This window comes from Salvelinus namaycush, chromosome 1 (assembly GCF_016432855.1).
Source record: "Salvelinus namaycush isolate Seneca chromosome 1, SaNama_1.0, whole genome shotgun sequence".
Taxonomy (NCBI): Eukaryota; Metazoa; Chordata; class Actinopteri; order Salmoniformes; family Salmonidae; genus Salvelinus; species Salvelinus namaycush.
In genome coordinates this window covers 64283437-64306386 of record NC_052307.1, presented here as the reverse complement: position 1 = coordinate 64306386, position 22950 = coordinate 64283437, and the positions used below count along the sequence as shown (strand labels likewise).

At 42.8% G+C, this 22950-nt stretch overlaps 1 protein-coding gene across 2 annotated transcripts in view; it reads right to left on the bottom strand.

Moving 5' to 3' along the window:
- Nucleotides 1-18866, bottom strand: part of LOC120047158 (unconventional myosin-Ie-like) — a 54795-nt gene extending 35929 nt beyond the window's left edge. For both annotated transcript variants that reach the window (XM_038992693.1, XM_038992699.1), the window contains exon 1: nt 18586-18866. In XM_038992693.1, the coding sequence (XP_038848621.1) occupies nt 18586-18588 (3 nt within the window). In that variant the 5' untranslated portion in view covers nt 18589-18866. The remainder of the gene's footprint in view (nt 1-18585) is intronic.
- Between the last annotated feature and the right edge of the window lie 4084 nt (nt 18867-22950).

Sequence of the window (22950 nt, the reverse complement as noted above, 5' to 3'; positions counted from 1 at the left end):
TTTCATTTAAACCGTTTTGAGAAGCTTTGGATAGATGCACATATACTAAGTCTTACAGTATGAAATGCCATCATGCATTTTGTTGATTAAAAAATCCCAATCCCCCAACCACCCCAAACCTTGAAGAAAATACTCTGTGATCCTCCACACCAACCACACTATATCTAGCATTGGAAGGCATGATGTCAGTTAGTACTTCCTGTCTCCATGACCCCGGGTCACAGCCAGGTCACACAGCCATACATCAGCTATGACCTTTGCAGTTGTAACATCCATCTTTGGTGCGTACTAATTGATTCTTGAAGAATATAACTTATAAATGCCTCATGAGCTTAAACTGTCGTACCCCTTCAGAACCCAAGATATCAGCTTGTTTTACTTCAATGTTTGTAAACAAAGTAAATGTAAACAAACACCATATAGCCTCAAAACATGGTTAAAACTATAATGTTGATAGCTCGGCCTATGAATTTGAGAGTGGTGTCTCCAGCCCCATCTCTCAACGTTTTACCGAAACAGGGGCGCTTTGTTATTATTTCAACTCCGGATTGCCCCTTTAACTGACATAAACTAAATAGAACTAAATCAAGGCCAACAATAAGCAGTGCTTCCACCTGGACTCTATCACTGCTCTGGATTAACTGCTGAATCTGCACTTTTAAAAACCACTCATTTCAGAGCAGTGCCAGGAACAGAGTGCTGACAGAGAGTAAACCTTCCACAAGTCAAGAGGAGAAAACAAAGCAATCAAAGAGAGAGGTTGAAAAACCCTGGATGATGATTGAGAATACTGTGGTGTCTCTAATATTAAAGACAGTAGTCTGAACAGTCTGAATCATCATCCGGGGTATTTCAAGATGAGAAAAGAGAAGTAACAATAAGCAGCATCATGGGGCTGTTGCCATGCACAGCTTCTCCATGGGATGGGATATTCATTAGGGTCACAGAGCACCCTAGACAGCAGCCTCTTCCTCAGCTGGATCTGGACCCAGACTGGACCATGGTCACCATGGCAGCGCCTGCTGTCTAAGTGGCAGCAACACCCAGGGTACAGCCAACGGGGAGCCAGCTTCACCACTGCTCAGCACCATGCCAGTAGAGGAGACATCCATGCCAAGCCTAAGAACACTACCCAGACTTGGACTAATAGTTGTCTCGCGTCAATAAGTAAAAACATTTCTGACCCTGTCTGGGTCTCTTAGCCTGGCAGCCATAACTACCCATGAATGAAAATACCCAGAGCCAGTGGAACCCGCTACCAAAGCTCATGGGCATGAAAAGGTGACTTACACCGATTAGAGTCAGTTCAGTGTTTGTCTGGGAGACATTAACACCTGGAAACATGCATTTTTTTAACCTTTATTTAACTAGGCAAGTCAGTTAAGAACAAATTCTTATTTACAATGACGGCCTAGGAACAGTGGGTTAACTGCCTTGTTCAGGGGCAGAACGACAGATCTTTACCTTGTCAGCTCGGGGATTTGATCTTGCAACCTGTTGGTTACTAGTCCAACACTCTAACCACTAGGCTACCTGCCGCCCCAGGTTTGGTCTATATCTATTAGGTATAGGTGATAGACATGAGAATCCAGGCTGCAGTGCTTCTCTCATTCTGCTGTGCAGCTTACCCTGAAGTCACCTGCTTAGAAAAGACATACCAACATCAATAATGCAGAGAAAACCAACAATACTCCTTAACTGTCTAAGTTCTTATACTGTTTATCTGGGCCAGGGCTGACGTACACGTTGAATAAGCTTTTACGTAAAGTGAAAAGAGGCCCTATTTTTCTAAGAATTTGTTACATAATTGTACTAAATCAACTCTAGATGGTAGCTGAGGGTAGTGTGAACTGGAGAGAGCTGTAGCCTGCAGGGCAGGGCTAGGTAGGGCTGGGCTGGGCTAGGTAGGGCTGGGCTAGGTAGGGCTGGGCTGGGCTAGGTAGGGCTGGGCAGGGCTAGGTAGGGCTGGGCTGGGCAGGGCTAGGTAGGGCTGGGCTGGGCTAGGTAGGGCTGGGCTAGGTAGGGCTGGGCAGGGCAGGGCAGGGCAGGGCTAGGTAGGGCTGGGCTAGGTAGGGCTGGGCTGGGCAGGGCTAGGTAGGGCTGGGCTGGGCAGGGCTAGGTAAGACTGGGCTGGGCAGGGCTAGGTAGGGCTGGGCTGGGCTAGGTGGGGCTGGGCAGGGCTAGGTAGGGCTGGGCAGGGCAGGGGCTAGGTAAGGCTGGGCTGGGCTGGGCTACGTAGGGCTGGGCTAGGTAGGGCTGGGTAGGACTGGGCTGGGCAGGGCTAGGTAGGGCTGGGCTAGGTAGGGCTGGGCTAGGTAGGGCAGGGCTAGGTAGGGCTGGGCTAGGTAGGGCTGGGCTGGGCTAGGTAGGGCAGGGCTAGGTAGGGCTGGGCAGGGCTATGTAGGGCTGGGCTGGGCAGGGCTAGGTAGGGCTGGGCTAGGTAGGGCTGGGCTGGGCAGGGCTAGGTAGGGCTGGGCTGGGCAGGGCTAGGTAGGGCTGGGCTGGGCTAGGTAGGGCTGGTCTGGGCAGGGCTAGGTAGGACTGGGCTGGGCAGGGCTAGGTAGGGCTGGGCTGGGCTAGGTAGGGCTGGGCAGGGCTAGGTAGGGCTGGGCTAGGTAGAACTGGGCTGGGCAGGGCTAGGTAGGGCTGGGCTGGGCTAGGTAGAGCTGGGCAGGGCTAGGTAGGGCTGGGCTGGGCTAGGTAGGGCTGGGCAGGGCTAGGTAGGGCTGGGCTGGGCAGGGCTAGGTAGGGCTGGGCTGGGCAGGGCTAGGTAGGACTGGGCTGGGCAGGGCTAGGTAGGGCTGGGCTGGGCAGGGCTAGGTAGGGCTGTATAGCTGGGTGCCTGTGTCCTCCCCAGGGAGAACAAACAGAGAGATAAGGAGAGGTGTAAGCTGAGATAGAGGAACTTCTCTTTTGAAACCTCTCCTCCTATGTACTGATCCATGGAAACTCATGTGAAATGTCATATTTCATGAGAATACACCTACAGTTTATAATTCCCCCTTAAATACATGACAATGTTTATGTTAAGACCCACTTCAAGCCACACAAAAATAATAATTAAATGTAATATCACATGCTATGGTATAGGGTGGAACTTAGAAAGACTTAAAAAAGCTAGATGTCGCCATGGGTAGGCCTACTCTTTTAAGAACAGCCACACTATTTTTCTTGCTGCTTGAATGCAAACAAACCATTTGCAGCGGGCTCTCATTTGTACCAATGATTTTCTGTGCCACACAGCGGCTGCTATTTGTCCAGACCAGTCTCAGGTTTCAGTCACACAGCTTCCAGCTAGGAGCCCTCGAATAGGAAGGGAATTCTTGCAAATGTCCAGCGACAATAATAGAAATTATATATTTTTGCAAAGACAATATCTCCCTGGTCTCAGTTTTTGTATGGCGGTTTGCTCTCTCTGTCAAAGAGAACCTTCCCTCCTTCTTTTTCAGCTTGCCATACATTAACGGGTGGATGCGTGCCACACATAGAATTCCCTGAACTAGACCTAAGTGGGTCCCATGTCACTGCTTAACATTGCTGTGGCAACAACATTCACTCCCTGTAAAATCAGGTAGACCTCAATTAACTCCTGTAAACATGGCTGATAAGAAAATGCCATTGTGTGAGGTGTGACACCTGTAGGGATACCCTCCCATTCCCAACAAGTAATGCCATACTGCAGAGTTCCCTAATAGGCAGCCCGCGGGCCAAATTCAGCCGCTGGATGATTTTATTTGTCCCCCCCAAGTTCTCTTTGCAGAAAATAAAAAATAAAATTGTTGTTGGACATAAAATACTGTAAAATCACCAGGAAATCAGCTGAACGTCATTTAAATTTAGGAAATCTGTTCCCAAGTTTTCCTTCGCATAAATAGAGAGGCATATGTGATTTTATCCCAATATAATAAAGGTTTGAAATCTTTTTGTTTTTGTCAAATACTGTTTGGGATTCTTGCCGACCATCCACTCAAGGATAAATCGTCCCACAGCTGAATGTAATTGGGGACCCCTGCTATACGGTCATTCAATATCCCTTTACTGTGGAACACATCTGGGTGGTCTGACATTCATACTCATTCATAAGGGATATGGGTAGCACTCTCTAGGAGTCAGTATTGGAATAAAACGTCAAGCTACAACACTGCCAGTTAGCAACGTGTTTTTATAGTATAAATTACCACTCTAAATGATGTTTTCTCAAAAGAAAACCCCTATGACTGAAGGATTATACCAAATACTGCTTCTAAGCTGTGAAATCACCTGCTAGTCAGGAGCCAACCACTTCTCATAAATCCAATGCACCCTTCAATATCCACTGGGTATCTTGAAGATAGACCTTTAGAAATCAACTCTATAAATCTTTCATGACATGGTAAACACTCCATCTTCAGGGTCTAAGACACCTTCTGCATCAGTAAGAAGTTTGGTATCTCCTCTTGTGATGAGACTGTTGCCAGGAGGAGAGTCAATTGCCATAAACAGAAAACCCTCTGAATTAGTGAGGCTTTAGCCCAGCAGCAGTCATGGGTTATGGACTGGACTAATTGGCCCATTTAAAACAGATATATGACATAGGACCTCCCAGGACTAGACAGGAGAACTCCTGAATGGGAGAAGGGGAAGAGGGAAGGCCACTCACTGGAAAACACATCAATGCAGCAGGAGTTGTTTTTACAATGTGTACCAAAACTGTCTGGGTCCTGGGCACAGTACTACTGTGGCATAACATGGCTGAAATGAGCCCAGAGTGCCTCAAGTTACTGTGGGATAGGTATGTGAAGGTCAGACACTGTTGAATTGTGTGGCTGGAGCAAAGAGAGGTGGATGTATATTCTCTAAGACACGTTGAGTGCTTTCAGCGCCTGGAATTTTAATCACCGCAATGGAGAGTAAGAGAGATAACTTCGACAGTGACAGAACAGGAGGGATACAGGCAGTGGTGGTGGTGCGACACGTCAGAAATAAATGTGAAAGAGAACCTCGTCATAAGGGGTGTGGCTGGCTGGGTGTGTAGAAAAGCATGCCTTGTGCTTGTTCATGGTATAAATAGAATAAGGGCCCAGTTTATACATTGGATGTATGGGTTATTTTCCTCCTTTGGCTCCACCAAGTTCATTCCTCTGCTTATGAACCAGTCCTTTCAGGGGGGCAAACAGATGCCTGACATAGCGATCAGTCCAAAAGGGCAACAGCAGAGAACACATTCATTTCACTAAGAGGACACAAAGACACATAAACCGCCTGTGTCAATAACATCAGTTGTGTGATAAGCTGTCCGACAGAGGTGAGCTTCTATACAAGTCAATATTTGTTTTTTGGGCCTTGCTGCCGCTGTGTACTTATACAGAGAGGATACTAGGTGCCAACTGTACAGTAAGTCCACTACTAGAGCGCATAAATTACAGCCTGCCATAAAACTGCCCTGCCTAAACAAAGTTTGACAGATTCATACAAATATACAACAGCTTTTAAGAGATATTAGCAGCCCACAAAAGGGAAGCATAACCGAGAAGTTAATCAAAGCCAGACGTGTGGGAGCTTGATTAAACACTAGCAAGAACTAAAACTCTCTTTCTGCCATCTATTTTTGGACTGAATAAAAAGATTGAACATGTCCTAGGATGTCCTAGGAATGTCCTAGGAACAGTAGAGCCAGATTGGGTGATAATTTATCCTAAATGATCATATCTGGCATGGCTCCCAGGAAGGTAGCATCAGAGAGATGAAGGGCTGTGTGTACTCCTGATGGCATAGAAAACAGGCAGACTAACGATGCCGGTTAGAGCATCTTACGCCCAGGCGCTCCGGGAAATGGGTGCTGGCTGACGACCAAGAGCAGCACAACTCCCATCTGAGCTGACGTTAAACACTCAGGAAGTCATCAACAACGACCTCTCGCCAGAAAGCATTCCACCCTCCCCAAGTATGGCCTAATAACCTGGCCTACCCAACAAAACACTGGTAATAACCTGGCCTACCCAACAGAACACTGGTAATAACCTGGCCTACCCAACAGAACACTGGTAATAACCTGGCCTACCCAACAGAACACTGGCACAGACCTTTACTCTACACACCCATGCATTTACAGTCTGTCTGGGACTGGGTATGAGGCTGCTGTCTGTCACTGTGTTTCCACACCGCATGCCCAGAGAGATCAAAATAAAATACTTATTTTGGAATACTTAGTTTTGTCACTGACTTACTTTGTGTCTGAACAGTCCAAGCAGCTGACCAGCTCTAAAAATTTAATGGAAGAGAGCTCAAACTCAGTCCCTGCTACAGACACACACACACCTTGAAAAATTGTCCCAAATACAGCATGACATACTGTTCTGAATATACACAATGAATCCAATGACAAACATTTACATTCCACAAAGATAACCTTGAATGAATCACAATCAGCTTCACTGTCACAAAGCAAATGTTCACACACCAGATTTCACTGCAATACTTGATACATTTCTCGTTTAAAATCTTATTCCAAAGAGTTTGTGCAGTTAAAATGTGAGAAGAATAAAAATGATAGATGTTGCAGTAGGCTGTTTGTAGTCCTCTCCAGCTTTGAAGGGAACAATATAGCACAGTTTCAATTATTTCCAGCTGACATTCTCTAGATTCTCTGACATTAATCTTATATTTTGTTGGTCACTATAGAATTGCTAATTGATTGCAGAGCTACATCACACCCTTTCATTGAGGGTTACAGTTGATGTTTGGTTCAGTGATATGTACAGTTAATCCATCCATCCATTCATACATACATACATACTGTACTAGTAAAAAGCTTGGACACACCTACTCTTTCAAGGGTTTTTCTTTATTTTTACTATGTTCGACATTGTAGAATAATAGTGAAGACATCAAAACTATGAAATAACACATATGGAATCATGTAGTAACCAAAAGTGTTAAACAAATCAAAATATATTTTACATTTTAAAATCTTCAAATTAGCCATCCTTTGCCTTGATGACAGCTTTGCACACTCTTGGTATTCTCTCAACCAGCTTCATGAGGAATGCTTTTCCAACTGTCTTGAAGGAGTTCCCACATATGCTGAGCACTTGTTGGCTGCTTTTCCTTCACTCTGCGGTCCAACTCATCCCAAACTATCTCAATTGGTGATTGTGGAGGCCAGGTCATCTGATGCAGTGCTCCATCACTCTCCTTCTTGGTCAAATAGCCCTTACACCGCCTGGAGGTGTGTTTGGGGTCATTGTCCTGTTGAAAAACAAATGATAATGGGACTAAGCGCAAACCAGATGGGATGGCGTATCGCTGTAGAATGCTGTGGTAGCCATGCTGGGTAAGTGTGCCTTGAATTCTAAATAAATCACAGACAGTGTCACCAGCAAAGCACCCCCACACCATCACACCTCCTCCTCCATGCTTCATGGTGGGAACCACACATGCAGAGATCATTCGTGCATCTACTCTGCGTCTCACAAAGACACGGCGATTGGAACCAGAAATCTCAAATATGGACCAAAAGAACAGATTTCCACCGGTCTAATGTCCATTGCTCGTGTTTCTTGGCCCAAGCAAGTCTCTTCTTCTTATTGGTGTCCTTTAGTAGTGGTTTCTTTGCAGCAATTTGACCATGAAGGGCTGATTCACGCAGTCTCCTCTGACGCTCAAACGCATTAAGAAGGAAAGATATTACACAAATGAACTTTTAACAAGGCACACCTGTTAATTTAAATGCATTCCAGGTGACTACCTCATGAAGCTGGTTGAGAGAATGCCAAGAGTGTGCAAAGCTGTCATCAAGGCAAAGGGTGGCTATTTTGAATAATCTCAAATATAACATTTATTTTTTATTTAACACTTTTTTGGTTACTACATCAAATCAAACTTTATTTGCCACATGCGCCGAATACAAGAATTGTAGTCTTTACCGTGAAATGCCAACAGTGCAGTTCAAGAAGAAGAAAATATTTACCAAGTAGGCTAAAATAAAAAGTAATAATAAAAAGTAACACAATAAGAATAACAATAATGAGGCTATATACAGGGGGCACCGGTACCGAGTCAGTGTGCAGGGGTACAGGCTAGTTGAGGTAATCTGTACATGTAGGTGGGGTCGAAGTGACTATGCATAGGTAACAAACAAACAGCGAGTAGCAGCAGCAGCAGTGGCGATTTTTATGAATTGTTCAGCAGTCTAATGGCTTGGGGGCAGAAGCTGAAGCTGTTGAGGAGCCTTTTGGTCCTAGACTTGGCGCTCCGGTACCACTTGCCGTGCGGTAGCAGAGAAAACAGTCTATGACTTGGGTGACTGGAGTCTCTGACAATGTTATGGGCTTTCCTCTGACACCGCCTATTATATAGGTCCTGGATGGCAGGAAGCTTGGCCCCAGTGATGTACTGGGCCGTACCCACTACCTTCTGTAGCGACTTATGGTCAGATGTCGAGCAGTTGCCATACCAGGCGGTGATGCAACCGGTCAGGATGCTCTCGATGATGCAGCTGTAGAATCTTTTGAAGATCTGGGGACCCATGCCAAATCTTTTCCGTCTTCTGAGGGGGAAAAGGTTTTATCGTGCCCTCTTCACAATTGTCTTGGTATGTTTGGACCATGATAGTTTGTTGGTGATGTAGACACCAAGGAACTTGAAACTCTCGACTCGCTCCACTATGGAGCGATGTTAATGGGGGCCTGTTCGGCCTGGCTTTTCCTGTAGTCCACGATCAACTCCTTTGTCTTGCTCACATTGAGGGAGAGGTTGTTGTCCTGGCATCACACTGCTAGTTCTCTGACCTCCCTATAGACCGACTCATCGTTGTCGGTGATCAGGCCTACCACTGTTGTGTCGTCAGCAAACTTAAATGATGGTGTTGGAGTCGTGTTTGGCTACGCAGTTGAGGGGGAACAGGGAATACAGGAGGGGACTAAGTGCACACCCCTGAGGGGCCCCAGTGTTAAGGATCAGCGTGGCAGACGTATTGTTGCCTACTCATACCACCTGGGGGCGGCCCGTCAGGAACTCCAGGATCCAGTTGCAGAGGGAGGTGTTTAGTCCCAGAGTCCTTAGCTTAGTGATGAGCTTTGTGGGCACTATGGTGTTGAACGCTGAGCTGTAGTCGATGAACAGCATTCTCACATAGGTGTTCCTTTTGTCCAGGTGAGAAAGGGCGGTTGGAGTGCGATTGAGATTGCGTCATCTGTGGATCTGTTGGGGTGGTATGCGAATTGGAGTGGGTCTAGGGTGTCTGGGAGGATGCTGTTGATGTGAGCCATGACCAGCCTTTCAAAGCACTTCATGGCTACCAACGTGAGTGCCACGGGGCGGTAATCATTTAGGCAGGTTACCTTCGCTTCCTTGGGCACAGGGACTATGGTGGTCTGCTTGAAACATTTAGGTATTACAGACTCGGTCAGGGAGAGGTTGAAAATGTCAGTGAAGACACTTGACAGTTGGTCCGCGCATGCTTTGAGTACACGTCCTGGTAATCCATCTGGCCAGCGGCTTTGTGAATGTTGGTCTGTTTAAAGGTTTTGTTCACATCGGCTACCGAGAGCGTTATCACACAGTCATCCAGAACAGCTGGTGCTCTCGTGCATGCTTCAGTGTTGCTTGCCTCAAAGCAAGCATAAAAGGCATTTAGCTCGTCTGGTAGGCTCGCGTCACTGGGCATCTCGCGTCTGGGTATCCCTTTGTAGTCCGTAATAGTTTTCAAGCCCTGCCACATCCGACGAGCGTCAGAGCCGGTGTAGTAATATTCAATCTTAATCCTGTATTGACACTTTGCTTGTTTGGTGGTTCGTCTGAGGGCATAGCGGGATTTCTTATAAGCATCCGGATTAGTCTCCCACTCCTTGAAAGCGGCAGCTCTAGCCTTTAGCTCAATGCGGATTTTGCCTGTAATCCATGGCTTCTGGTTGGGATATGTACGTACTGTCATTGTGGGGACGACGTCATCAATGCACTTATTGATTGAGCCAATGACTGAGGTGGTGTATTCCTCAATGCCATTGGATGAATCCCGGAACATATTCCAGTCTGTGCTAGCAAAACAGTCCTGTAGTGTAGCATCCGCGTCATCTGACCACTTCCGTATTGATCAAGTCACTGGTACTTCCTGCTTTAGTTTTTGCTTGTAAGCAGGAATCAGGAGGATATAATTATGGTCAGATTTGCCAAATGGAGGGCGGGGGAGAGTTTTGTATGCCTTTCTGTGTGTGGAGTAAAGGTGGTCTAGGAATGTTTCCCCCCTGGTTGCACATGTGACATGCTGGTAAAAATTGGTAAAACTGATTTAAGTTTGCCTGCATTAAAGTCCCCAGCCACTTGGAGCGCCGCTTCTGGGTGAGCATTTTCTTCTTTGTTTATGGTTGGTTGAGAGCAGTCTTAGTGCCAGCTTCGCTTTGTGGTGGTAAATAGACGGCCAAGAATAATACAGATGAGAACTCTTGGTAGATAGTGTGGTCGACAACTTATCATAAGGTACTCTACCTCAGGCGCGCAATACCTCGAGACTTCTTTAATATTAGACATCACGCACCAGCTGTTATTGACAAAAAGACACACACCCCCACCACTCGTCTTACCAGAGGTAACGTCTCTGTTCTGCCTTTGCATGGAAAATCCCGCCAGCTCTATATTGTCTGTTTCTTCGTTCAACCACATCTTGGTGAAACATAAGATGTTACAGTTTTTAATGTCCCATTGGTAGGATAATCTTAGTAATAGGTCATCAATTTTATTTTCTAATGATTGCACGTTAGCAAGGAGAATGGAAGGCATTGGGAGTTTACTCGGTCACCTCTGGCTTCTCAGAAGGATCCCCGATCTGCGTCCCCTTTTCCGGCGTCTATTCTTCACGCAAAAGGCATGGATCTGGGCCTTTTCCAGTGAAAGCAGGATATCCTTCTCGTCGGACTCGTTAAAGGAAAAAGTTTCTTCCAGTCCGTGTTGAGTAATCGCTTTTCTGATGTCCAAAAGTTATTTTCGGTCGTAAGAGACGGTAGCAGCAACATTATGTATACAATAAGTTAAAAAATAAGTTACACAAAACGCAACAAAAAAGATAACTGGTTGGTTTGGAGAATGTAAAACGTCAGCCATGTTCTTCGGCGCCATCTTACATCTTACATGATTCCATATGTGTTATTTCATAGTTTTGATGTCTTCACTATTATTCTACAATGTAGAAAATAGTAAAAATAAAGAAAAACCCTGGAATGAGTAGGTGTGTCCAAACGTTTGACTGGTCGTGTAGCTAATGAGATTATGGGTATTACTGGCACAATACAGTGGGAAATTGTGTGGCACAATAGTATGCTAATTGATGATTATAGGAAAGCCATAATGAGCCATTAGACTTAATCTGAGAAGTGACGCAGGGTGATAACAATGGTGACCTAGGGCACGGTGACAGACTGAGATGGGTTGATAAAGTCTCCATGGGGCAGTGCTGGAGCCCAAACGCTGAATCAGAGGCCTATGATCTTTTGACATAATGCGACAGTGGGAAGGAAACAAGCTGAACAGATAGAGGGAACTCAGCTCTTGGCAGAGCATGACATTTTTCCATCTCCACAGCTGTCCTAACGGGTGAGAAAACACATGCAAATAGAAGCTTTATATAGGACTTTATTACTTATTTGTTGCTGAACAGAGTTTCACCTCCTTAGTGTGGGAGACTGTAGACAGTGGATATCTGTTGAAAATTACAAAAAAGGTGTACTTGTCTCTCACTGTGGTGCTACTTGTTTATTATTTAGCAATAAGGCCTGAGGGGGTGTGGTATATGGCCAATATACCACGGCTAAGGGCTGTTCCTAAACACTAAGCAACGCGGAGTGCCTGGATACAGCCCTTAGCCGTGGTTTATTGGCCATATATCACAAACCCCCAAGGTGCCTTAATGCTATTAGAAACTGGTTACCAACGTAAATAGAGCAGTAAATGTTTTTTTTTTTTTTAAATACCTGTAGTATAGGGCCTAATATACCACATCTGTCAGCCAATTAGCATTCAGGACTCGAACCACTCAGTTTATAATAAGAATTATTACAGTTATGCACCAGTAACACTAAAGTGACATAAACATTGACATGCGACTGATGATTAATCTGTGCACCCAGGAAAGAGTTTGATAGACCTGGGAGATGAGCTATCCTTTTACTGGAACGCAGGCATCACCCATGGAATTCAGGGCATGTTTGTCTGTATGCTAGTGAGCAAACATAACCCTGTCACTTCAGCTCAGATCCACAGACAAGACAGAAAATATCCAGAGGCAGACAGAAGACTCCAGCTGTGCCCAATGGGGCTGATATCATGGTAACTACGTTTGGAAAATATGAAAATTATAGTGACAAATGTTGTGAAATCTTTGTCTCACAGCATGAAATTGCCTAAAATACGTCAAACCTATATACTTCAAGGAAAAACATGAGTTTCCATTTACTACACATGACACCTTTATAAAACATAGCAGCTGTTTAATTGTTGGCCAGACTGGAACAGGTGGGTATTGTCTGTGAGAGAGAAGATATCACATCAGCCTAGAAGTCTGACCAAAAGTGGCCTCCACTGCATGGGACCAAAGAGCAGCCTGGCACAGTCCTCCCCATCCCTCACTGGGGTAATGGGAGACATTCGCTGTGAGAACAGACTGTGCTCTCAATTGGGTTGCAGCCCCAGTGAGGGTAGAGGCCTGCTGGGCTCCCAGTCCTGTGGGTAGTGGTGCGAGAGCCAGGCTCACAAACAGTGTGCTGTACCAAGGGCTGGGCAGCAGGAAACCTGGGCAAGCCAGAAGAGAAGAGGGGAGCTGACAGTGAGCTGGCCGGGACACACAGACCCAGATCACTTTACAGAGGGGAAAATGCAGCTGGCTGTTCCTCACCTGACCACCACATTCACAGCTGGCCCAGGTTGCTGAGGGATATGTTTCAGATTTCAAAGAATATCAAAGGCCTGCCTTATCACTGTGCCATCACTTAACCGACTGAGGAAAGCAGAATTTTTTTTATTTTTATGGAAACGTTCATTAAACAAAGGTGAGGCAGAAAATGGGTATACAATTGGATCTAAAAAGGAGAATCCTCTATATTTTTGCTTGCTCCAAAACCACTAGACTGACAGGTAACCCTACATTATAAAGGCATCAATGGCCACAGTTAGCAGGTGCTATTAGTTTGCACAAAGGGAACATTTACTTGTCAGTAAAGAACAATGGGGTTTTGGTTTGGAGAACAAACTGCCACCATGCTCAACTACTGAGGAATACTAAGTAAGTGCCAAACAGAGGAAGTTGCTGTGTTAAAGGCATCATGAATGGACACCATGAAGTGGTATCCTCTAATGTGATGCACTTTAAAAGACATGGCAGGATGTGGCATGACATCAGACAGCATATCTGTTTGAAGACAGAAAGGTCAACATCAGCTCTTCATAAAACTAATGAAAATGTTAAACCTTCAATAAAAAGTTAAATTAAAGCAATGCTCATTTTATGTTTAATTCGTCCTTTTAACTTTTCATTTTGCACAAACAAACCACAAGGGGTTACAACTAATGAGTAAATATCCTTCAGGGGAGCTTCTGTGAGAACATTATCAGAATAGTATAGCCCAGACCATGAATAACACCCATGAATAAATCTGATTCTACATCTTCCAGAGGACAATGGCAGAGCATTGATCCAGTCTGATTCTGCCATCTGTTCTGGAAGTCAGTAAGTCGGAACTTAGAACCTGTGTGATGGCTTACGGAACGCCACGAACATGAAGATGGAGTTTTGTAACAAAGACCAATATGTGTGGGATTGATAAAGAGGAGAGTGTAGGTTTACTGGACCTCTGTGAACAAATTTAACAAGTTCCCTAGTTCTACAGAAGGGGTGTTCGCCATGTTCTAGAGAAGGTCTCAAATGGTGGAAAATGGAGCGCAGGCTTTGAAATGGAGCGATGTTACTGAGCATTCACCTCCCTGCAAGAAAGGCTGATAAAAAACATATGCTGTCATACTGACCTAGTATTCAGCATCTGGCAGTGGGGCCTATGAGTGATGCTACCGTCTGGTGCTCCAGACAGTCAGAGTGACAGACTGCTTCTCTCCACACAAGCCAAATATTAGAGTTCGCTCAATGTGGCCCCAAAAAGCCTTTCAAAAAGGAAGAGTTTTGCACCGAGTAACTGCATTGTGTTTCGCATTGGTGCATTACGTTCATTCTTTATCTCTGACATCAGACCAAAGAGAGGAGAATATCTGGGGAAGGTTTATTATTTGACAGAAAGTCTGTTTTTGACGAGCCCAGGTTCTGACACATCCAGATGACGTGCTATGATCTTGTACGCAAAACAGCAACCTACTTTTGGAGAAAACCTGGAAAAACAATTGCTCCTTTCATGTCCAATTTTTCCAGTGGTGCAAAATGTTAAGATGCAAGACGTATTAAATGTATTCCACCTGGTTCATTGAAAGGATACATTCAGTTGTGTCCAACAGTTTGATATTGTTTTGAACTCAACCTTACCATTCTCTGCTTACTGAATATTATGCTCAATAAATCTGTCACTGATGAAGGGATCTATATATGTTCTACTGTCATTAAAGCTACCTCACAAGAAGGACACCACTCCATTTCCTTCTGGTCATTCAGCATGCAATTCAGCACCCATGCCAGGGAACCGCCCACAAGCGCTAGCCTAAATAGGAATATCTCCAACTTCAGCAGAACCAGGGGAATATCAAAGGCCGGCATTATTCTGCAGTGGGTTCACTGCAGAATATTACCTCTGAAGTGAGTCAGATTGTGCCTCAAGGCTAAAAGTTGTCTAATGCTGGCTCATTTAGATGGTGTGTGCACAGCATGCTGAATCTATCTATCCTCATATCTGGGTTCATTCATTGGAATCTACTACAGAAGGAGAAAGAATGTTTTTAAAACCACTATGAGCCTACAGAGAGGTAGTCGTCCAGTCATCAAGCAATGTAAATGCATGCATTTTTTGGTACCTCGTATAGGAGGACAATGGGTAAATCCATTTCAATTCAATCAATTTTGACAGCAACCCTTTTGATTTGAACTAAACCTTCCATACATATTTGCCCACTGTAGAAGTGGTCAGAAAGAGATAAAGAGTGCTTCCATAAAGGTGCTCAAAGTCGATATTTTTTGCATACCCCACCATACCATGAGATATCCATGTCTTCATCACTGGAGAAGATAAACGGTTGATTAAATTTAAAAGCTTGCAAACAGAGTGGTCAAACAGTTTTATAATTTATTTTTTTACCTTAAAAGTCAATTTAAAAACATATATATTTGGATGTTGTACTTAGACCCTATTTAACATAATTTGAGGTTTTTGTGTTGTGCCCGCCATCAGTTGAGACACACAACATGCTCTTGAATACAGGGTGGGTGTCATGTTTTGGCTGATAAATGTACTAAAATGGGAATACCATTTGAAAATTTTAATTGTACCACAAAAATGGTTGGAGGTCCACAAATCAGACAACGTTAACTTGAATGGAAATAATCTGTTTTAAATTCTACTGTCAATAATCCTCCATAGGAAACCTATTGAAGTTTGAAATCATAGAAATATAGATAATAGAACAGACATGACCATTTAAATTGACACTGGACGGTGGGTGGACCGGAGGTCCTCTTTGTGGTAGTAATTAGAATTTACAATGTAAATTCAAATTTCAACAGTGTACCAGTTAAATTGCAGTGGTCTGAAGGGATAGGGTTGATATTTCCATGATTGAAATGACACCCACTCTGTATTCAAGAGCATGTTGTGTCTCAACCGATGGCGGGCATAGCACAAAAACCTCAGATGATGTAAAGTAGAGTCTAAGAAACTATCAAATAGTTTCACAACCCTGTTTGTAAATGATATCAAACTCAACCATTTATCTTTTCCAGTAATGAAGACATGATGTCTCATGGTATGGTGGGGTATGCAAAATGGTCAAATCTGAGCAGCTCTATCTCCTGAAGGTTTTGGCATTCAGGTGCAAAAAGTTGCATTCTGAGCACTTCTTCCATGGGCAAACATGTATGGAAAGTTTTGTTTAAATCAAAAGGGAGGCTGTCAAAAAGTTATTCAATTTATATGGATTTACCCCAATGGAAGCTCAAGTAAAATAGTTCCGTTAAATCTCCTATAATCATACCTCATTGTCCTGATATAACATGAAAATACTTTATGTTCTCAGTTTGACTGTTAGCTAAGGTATAGAGCTCAGTTATGTGCTACTGAGTATGTATTATGTAAAGGTTTGTTCCTTGGATTCCTTCTTAGATCTACAGGATCCATACACTGTGCACTGGGAGCAGAGCAGTGAGACTGCATAACAGGGTTGACCTGTTCTAGAGAGACAATATATGGACATAGGGCAGGGTTGGTAACGTCAGAATACACACAGTGTACAAAATATTAGGAACACCTTCCTAATATTGAGTTGCCCCCCCCTTTTGCTCTCAGAACAGTCTCAATTCGCCGGGGCATGGACATCACAAGATGTTGAAAGCATTCGACATGGATGCTGGCCCATGTTGACTCCAATGCTCCACACAGTTGTGTCAAGTTGGCTGGATGTCCTTTGGGTGGTGGACAATTCTTGATACACACGGGAAACTGTTGAGCGTGAAAAACCCAGCAGCGCTGCGCCTGGCACCTACTACCATAACCTGTTCAAAGGCTCTTTTGTCTTGCCCATTCACCCTCTGAATGACACACGTACACAATCCATGTCTCAGTTGTCTCATGGCTTAAAAATCCTTCTTTTAACCCGTCTCCTCCCCTTCATCTACACTGATTGAAGTGGATTTAACAAGTGACATCAATAAGGGATCATAGCTTTCACCTGGTCAGTCTATGTCATGGAAAGAGCTGGTATTCCTAAATGTTTTGTACAGTAAGTGTACAGTACATTACAAGCCAAGCAACATCCTTCAGTGAATTTGGGCAATTCAAGCGGAACAAATGATACAAAATGTAAAAAAAATCTTATTTAATTAAATCAAACAAAAGAAAATATACAACATTGATTAGACCCAACCTCTGCCTTTAAAGATCATGTAATACTGCAGTTGACCTGTTGGATTCAATAAACAGTATTTGAGCAGATATCCACATTGGGATATCTGCCACAATGGCAATGGCCTCATGAACTGTGGTCTAAACACAAAGGAAGAGGCCATGCAACAGGGACAACTTTCTCCATAACGCTCACCGGTACGCTTAAGCTGCTGGGATGACATTCAGTAAGCAGGAGAAACCGGTCTCCATGTGGATAACACACGCGCTGCTCTCTGTCTCCTCTTCCATGACCAACCTGTATTATTCAAAGTAGGGCCGTACCTCACGCACCAACACTATACCTAGGAAGTGGGAGCTGCATGTCTGTCAAAATAGGTGGTTGCTATAGTGACTGTATCTGCAAGCGCCCTTTCTTTTACAACACCCCCCCCCCCCCCTACAGATGTATAATTATATGGTAAGTAAGTGAGATGAAAGTTAAAAAGGAGATGTTTACTTCCATATTGACATAGTGACTTAGTTGTGAGCAGTGTGACCCACCTGTATCACAGAGAGTAAACAAACAAGTTTAACAACGAACAGGGCAGACCTAGATCTCAAGAGATCCATGATCCAGTTATCTTTAGCATGTCTCACTAAGGCTTTGGTATCCGATACACACTGTTGTCCAAAACATTTTATTGGTTCAATGTTTAATGGTTTACTATATCTCTCGTCCTCATACAAAATCCTGCTCAGTTAGAGAAGGAGGGTGAGAGAGAGAGTTTGAGAGAGAGAACTTTTATCATAAACATATGGCAGGTAGGCTACTCCCCAAATAGGAGAGGGAAAATAGTGGATTGGATTGTTGTTGCATTCTTATCAACATTCCATACAACCTGCTAGATTGGATTGATGGCATAAAGGAGACTAGAATACGCATTTAGTCCATGTTGTTCTTTGAATTGAACTTTACACTGTAGCAAAACAAAACCTAACATGATTGCAATTCCTGTCTACTTAAAAATATATAATTCTGTGAAGTAGGCACTCATACATCCAGCTATGTTATTATTCTCTATGGCAATTAAAAACATAATGGCTATTGGTTACAATAATAGGCAACTTCACAACAGCCTCTAAAAATGACCCTTGCAGCCCCTCAGTAGGCTATGACACATGACAACATGACCTTGTTGAACGACTAACCAAGTTAAACTAAACATTTCTCCAAATAGTCTGGTGACAATATACAGGATGCAATACCGACCTTTTTTCACAATTCATAAAAATGATATGGTCATTAGGCTAAAACATAAGATTATATTTCATAAAATTACATTGTCCCCTTGTATTGACAGTATTGATACTGTGCAATAGGAATATGCTGATCTTGAGATTTATAACAATGTTATGACATGTGATGGAAATTTTACGTCATAGTGTCACGAATCCATTAGATCTCTGTATATTTAAGAATCTATAAGAATTGTCACATCCCTTTCAACAATATACATTATCGTGTTCCTTCATAGCCATATGACATGATTATCCAAAAAAACAGTCTGTAACAGATAAGTTATCTTACCATTTTCTCTCCTTCCCCAGACAGTAACAATATATCCTTGTATTCCGTATTGAACAGGGGCTGTCTCAGTAGTCGTCTAGTACTAAAAACTGTAAAACGTTGTTGTTTTTGCAGTAAGACAAATTCCAAATAAACAATAGGATCCCAGATGCCTTCCAAGCAGGAACGCACGGATTCTCCTCAGGACCTGGTTGCTCTGTCCATACTGTAGCTTTGTCTAAAAGTGGATCGGCACAGGAACTAAACTCAGGCTCCGAATGCTGCAGTATGTTTGAGCCGTGAAGTTAAACTTCGAGGCTGTTGACTGAGCAGCCTAACCAAACAATCCATAAATGGAAAATTCGTCTTTAGCCCTCAGCCAATAGGAGCGGGATCTGGACGCGTCACTCCAGAGGGAATCCCACCAGATGATTTTGGGCTCGTTGGAGAACGCATTTGCTGTGGGTAGAAAGTGTTGCGCAATCAAATCAGACAAATAAGAGCTTTGAATTTAATAATAATTTATTCCGAAAGAGGACCATATTGTACAAGCATTATACACTTTATGATACTTTTAGATCACTCCTGTGATAGCTTTTACAAATATATATTTTTTATCTTTTTGGTTGAATTTGTGTTTGAAATTCACTGCTCGACTGGGGGACTTTACAGATAATTGTATGTGTGGGATACAGAGATGAGGTAGTCATTACATTTTTTGAAACGCTATTATTGCACATGCAATTTATTAGAGTCCATGCACATTTTTCCTCCTGAAATTATTTAGGCTTGCCATGACAAAGGGGTTAAATACTTATTGACTCAAGGTGTTTCAGCTTTTCATTTTGAATTTGTTTGTAAAAAATGTAAAACACATAATTCCACTTTGACATTATGGGGTATTGTGTGTAGGCCAGTGACAAATAAATTCTTAATTTAATCCATTTTAAATTCAGGCTATAACACAACAAAATGTGGGAAAAGTCAAGGGGTGTGAATACTTTCTAAAGGCACTGTAATTAACATAACCCAAATAACAACCATGTGAATGAATGTTACAGTATTACATTTAAAAATGTCTCATGTGACAGATGTAAACAACTGTGTGATCACAAATATCTGGAGTAGTGGGATGAAGACAAAGCACTCATTGTTCACTGTGTCAAATATAGAAAGAGTTCACCCAGGCTGTATCACAACCGGCCGTGATTGGGAGTCCCATAGGGCGGTGCAGAACTGGCCCAGTGTCGTCTGGGTTTGGCCTTGTAGGCCGTCATAGTAAATAAGAATTTGTTCTTAACTGACTTGCCTAGTCAAATAAAGGTTAAATTAAAACAAAAATTATATATATATGTATATATATACGATTGCAAAAAATCTGTTTCTCACAGCCAAATTCAAAATGTAATTTGGTTGATTGGATATCTGTAATGTTTTGACAAGTCAACTCTGTCAACTCCAACTCCATCATGTGTCAGCTCACCACATCTACTGTCACCAATATGTAGCACACACAAATGATGACATCTCCTGTGCACCAGATCTTTAACTGGGCACAGTTTGGATGTGGAGTGAGGCAGGGAGGGAGCAGATGTAACCTGTGGGTGTAATGTAGTTGTAACCTGTCTGACAGGCCTAACAATGGCATGCAGGGCTTGCATGCTGCCCATGACAATCTGTATCAGGTTATGCTGCTGCCATGAACACCAACTGATTTGATTTCAAACATCTGTAGAACGTGTGTGTGTGTGTATGTCAGTGGCATAGCGCAGTTCGAGCAAGACACCCCAACCAAAATAACAATAATTTGGCCACACCTTATTTGGATAGTCCCAAATAGATGATCTACAGATGGTCATACTATCAAAAAACTACTGTATATGTTGGTAAGCAAGTGCTTGCTAAGGTTGCAGTTTGGGTTAGTTTTAGAATAAGGTTTAGGCTAAGCGTTAGGGTTAGGGTTATGGCTAGGGTTAAGTTTAGGGTTAGGATAAAGGTTAAGGTTAGTGGATAGTTAGTTGAAATGTTGTTGAAAGTTATTGTGGGTGGCAGGTAGCTTAGTGGTTGGTCCAGGAACTGAAAGATTGCTGGTTCGAATCCCTGAGCCGACGAGGAAACAAATCTGCTGAGGTGCCCTTGAGCATTGACTAAAATGAAATTGAACATTCACAAACCATCTACTTGGAATTATCCAAATAAAGTATGAAACAAACCTTTTTCTTTTTGCCATGAGGCAGAGAGAAAAATGTGCAGTTTTATAACTAATCTCTTGCTATTTTACAAATTTTGCCATGAGGCTAAGAGAAAATGTTACTGTTTTGGAGCTAATTTCCTTGTATTCTACACATTTGTCCATGAGGTTTATGAGATGTTCATATGTTTGTTATCTGGGGGTCCGCGCTCCGGGGGCACCCCAATCCAAAGGCTTGTGGGACCCCGCCTTGCTCGGGCAGCAGGGGTGTGTGCTGCACCAGTGGTGTATGTGTGTGTGAGAAAAATGTAATTTTGATATTCAAAGATTTGGAGAGTCTAATAATGGTTAAAATATAATATGAACATTAATCGTTGATGAAGAGTTACAGATGCACGGCAAAGCCAGTAAAAACAGGTAAGTAGGGACATCTGCAGGGCAAAAGCTCTAAACACAAACATTGGCCAGAGAGGAACTTCAGGCTGCAAAAGGATCACTGGGGAAAGGGTGATTTAGATTTTTTCCTTACTTACCTTGAGATACTTTGAATTACTTCTATTTAACGTCCAATAACAAATGTTTTAGTCATATCTGCAGCACATTGGAGTAGTAAGTAATCATATAGATATGAATATTCCTATGCAGATTATTATAATGGGCCGAATTTTGAGACGTCATGCATAAATATGTGTAGTATGAACTCTTCAAAAACTAGTTTCTTTTTCAATTAAATGTAAAGAACAGCAAAATAGTTGGGAGTTCTCTAAACTGTACCACACTGACATACACTATACAGTGCCTTCGGAAAGTATTTAGACCCCTTGACTTTTTCCATATTTTGCTATCTTACAGCCTTATTCTAAAATGTATTAAATTGTTGTTTTTCCCCTCATCAATCTACACACAATACCACATTTTTTTTTCTTTTTTCTAATTTAACCCCAAAAGGTTAAATGAAAAAAAATATAGATAATTCATCAGACCAGAGAATATTGTCATGTGCCTTTTACTGAGGAGTGGCTTCCGTCTGGTCACTCTACCATAAAGGCCTGATTGGTGGAGTACTGCAGAGATGGTTGTCCTTCTGGAAGTTTCTCCCATCTCCACAGAGGAACTCTAGAGCTCTGTCAGAGTGACCATTGGGCTCTTAATAATGATGGAGGCCACTGTGTTCTTGGGGACCTTCAATGCTGCAGACATTTTTTGGTACCCTTCCCCAGATCTGTGCCTCGACATAATCCTGTCTCAGAGCTCTGCTGCAAATTCCTTCGACCTCATGGCTTGGTTTTTGCTCTGACATGCACTGTCAACTGTGGGACCTTATATAGACAGGGCCCACAGTTGCTGCTGCTAAGCTTTCCAGTAAAGCAATAAAAACAAGTAAGCATCGCAGAAGAAAAGTGCTCAAAATAGCCCACGGTAACATAATGTAGCTTAAGAAACAAGGTTCATGAAGTCAATAATTTGCTAATAGCAGATGAAATTCATATTCTGACTATATCTGAAACTCACTTAGAAAATACCTTTGATGATACAGTGGTAGCAATACAAGGTTATAACATTTACAGAAAATATAGAAATTCCAATGTTGGAGATGTTGCTGTTTATATTCAGAACCACATTCCTGTAAAGATTAGAGAGAATCTCATGTTAAATATTGTTGAAGTAATATGCTTCATCTGCCTCACCTGAACACCATTCTGGTGGGAAGCTGCTATAGACCACCAAGTGCTAATAGTCAGTATCTGGATAACATGTGTGAAATGCTTTGTAATGTATGTGATATCAACAGAGAGGTATATTTTCTAGGTGATTTAAATATTGACTGGTTTTCATCAAGCTGCCCACTCAAGAAAAAGCTTCAAACTGTAACCAGTGACTTATCAGTCAACCAACCAGGGTAGTTACCAACAGCACAGGAATTAAATAATTAACATTTATTGATCATATCTTTACTAATGCTGCAGAAATTTGCTTCAAATAAAATAAAATAAAATACAATTTTATTGGTCACATACATATGACTAGCAGATGTTATTACTGTCACGTTCCTGACCTGTTTTCTCTTGTTTTTGTATGTGTTTAGTTGGTCAGGGCGTGAGTTGGGGTGGGCATTCTATGTTTTGTGTTTCTATGTTTAGGTCAGTGGTAATTAACCTTATATGGTTCTCAATCAGGGACAGGTGTTTGACGTT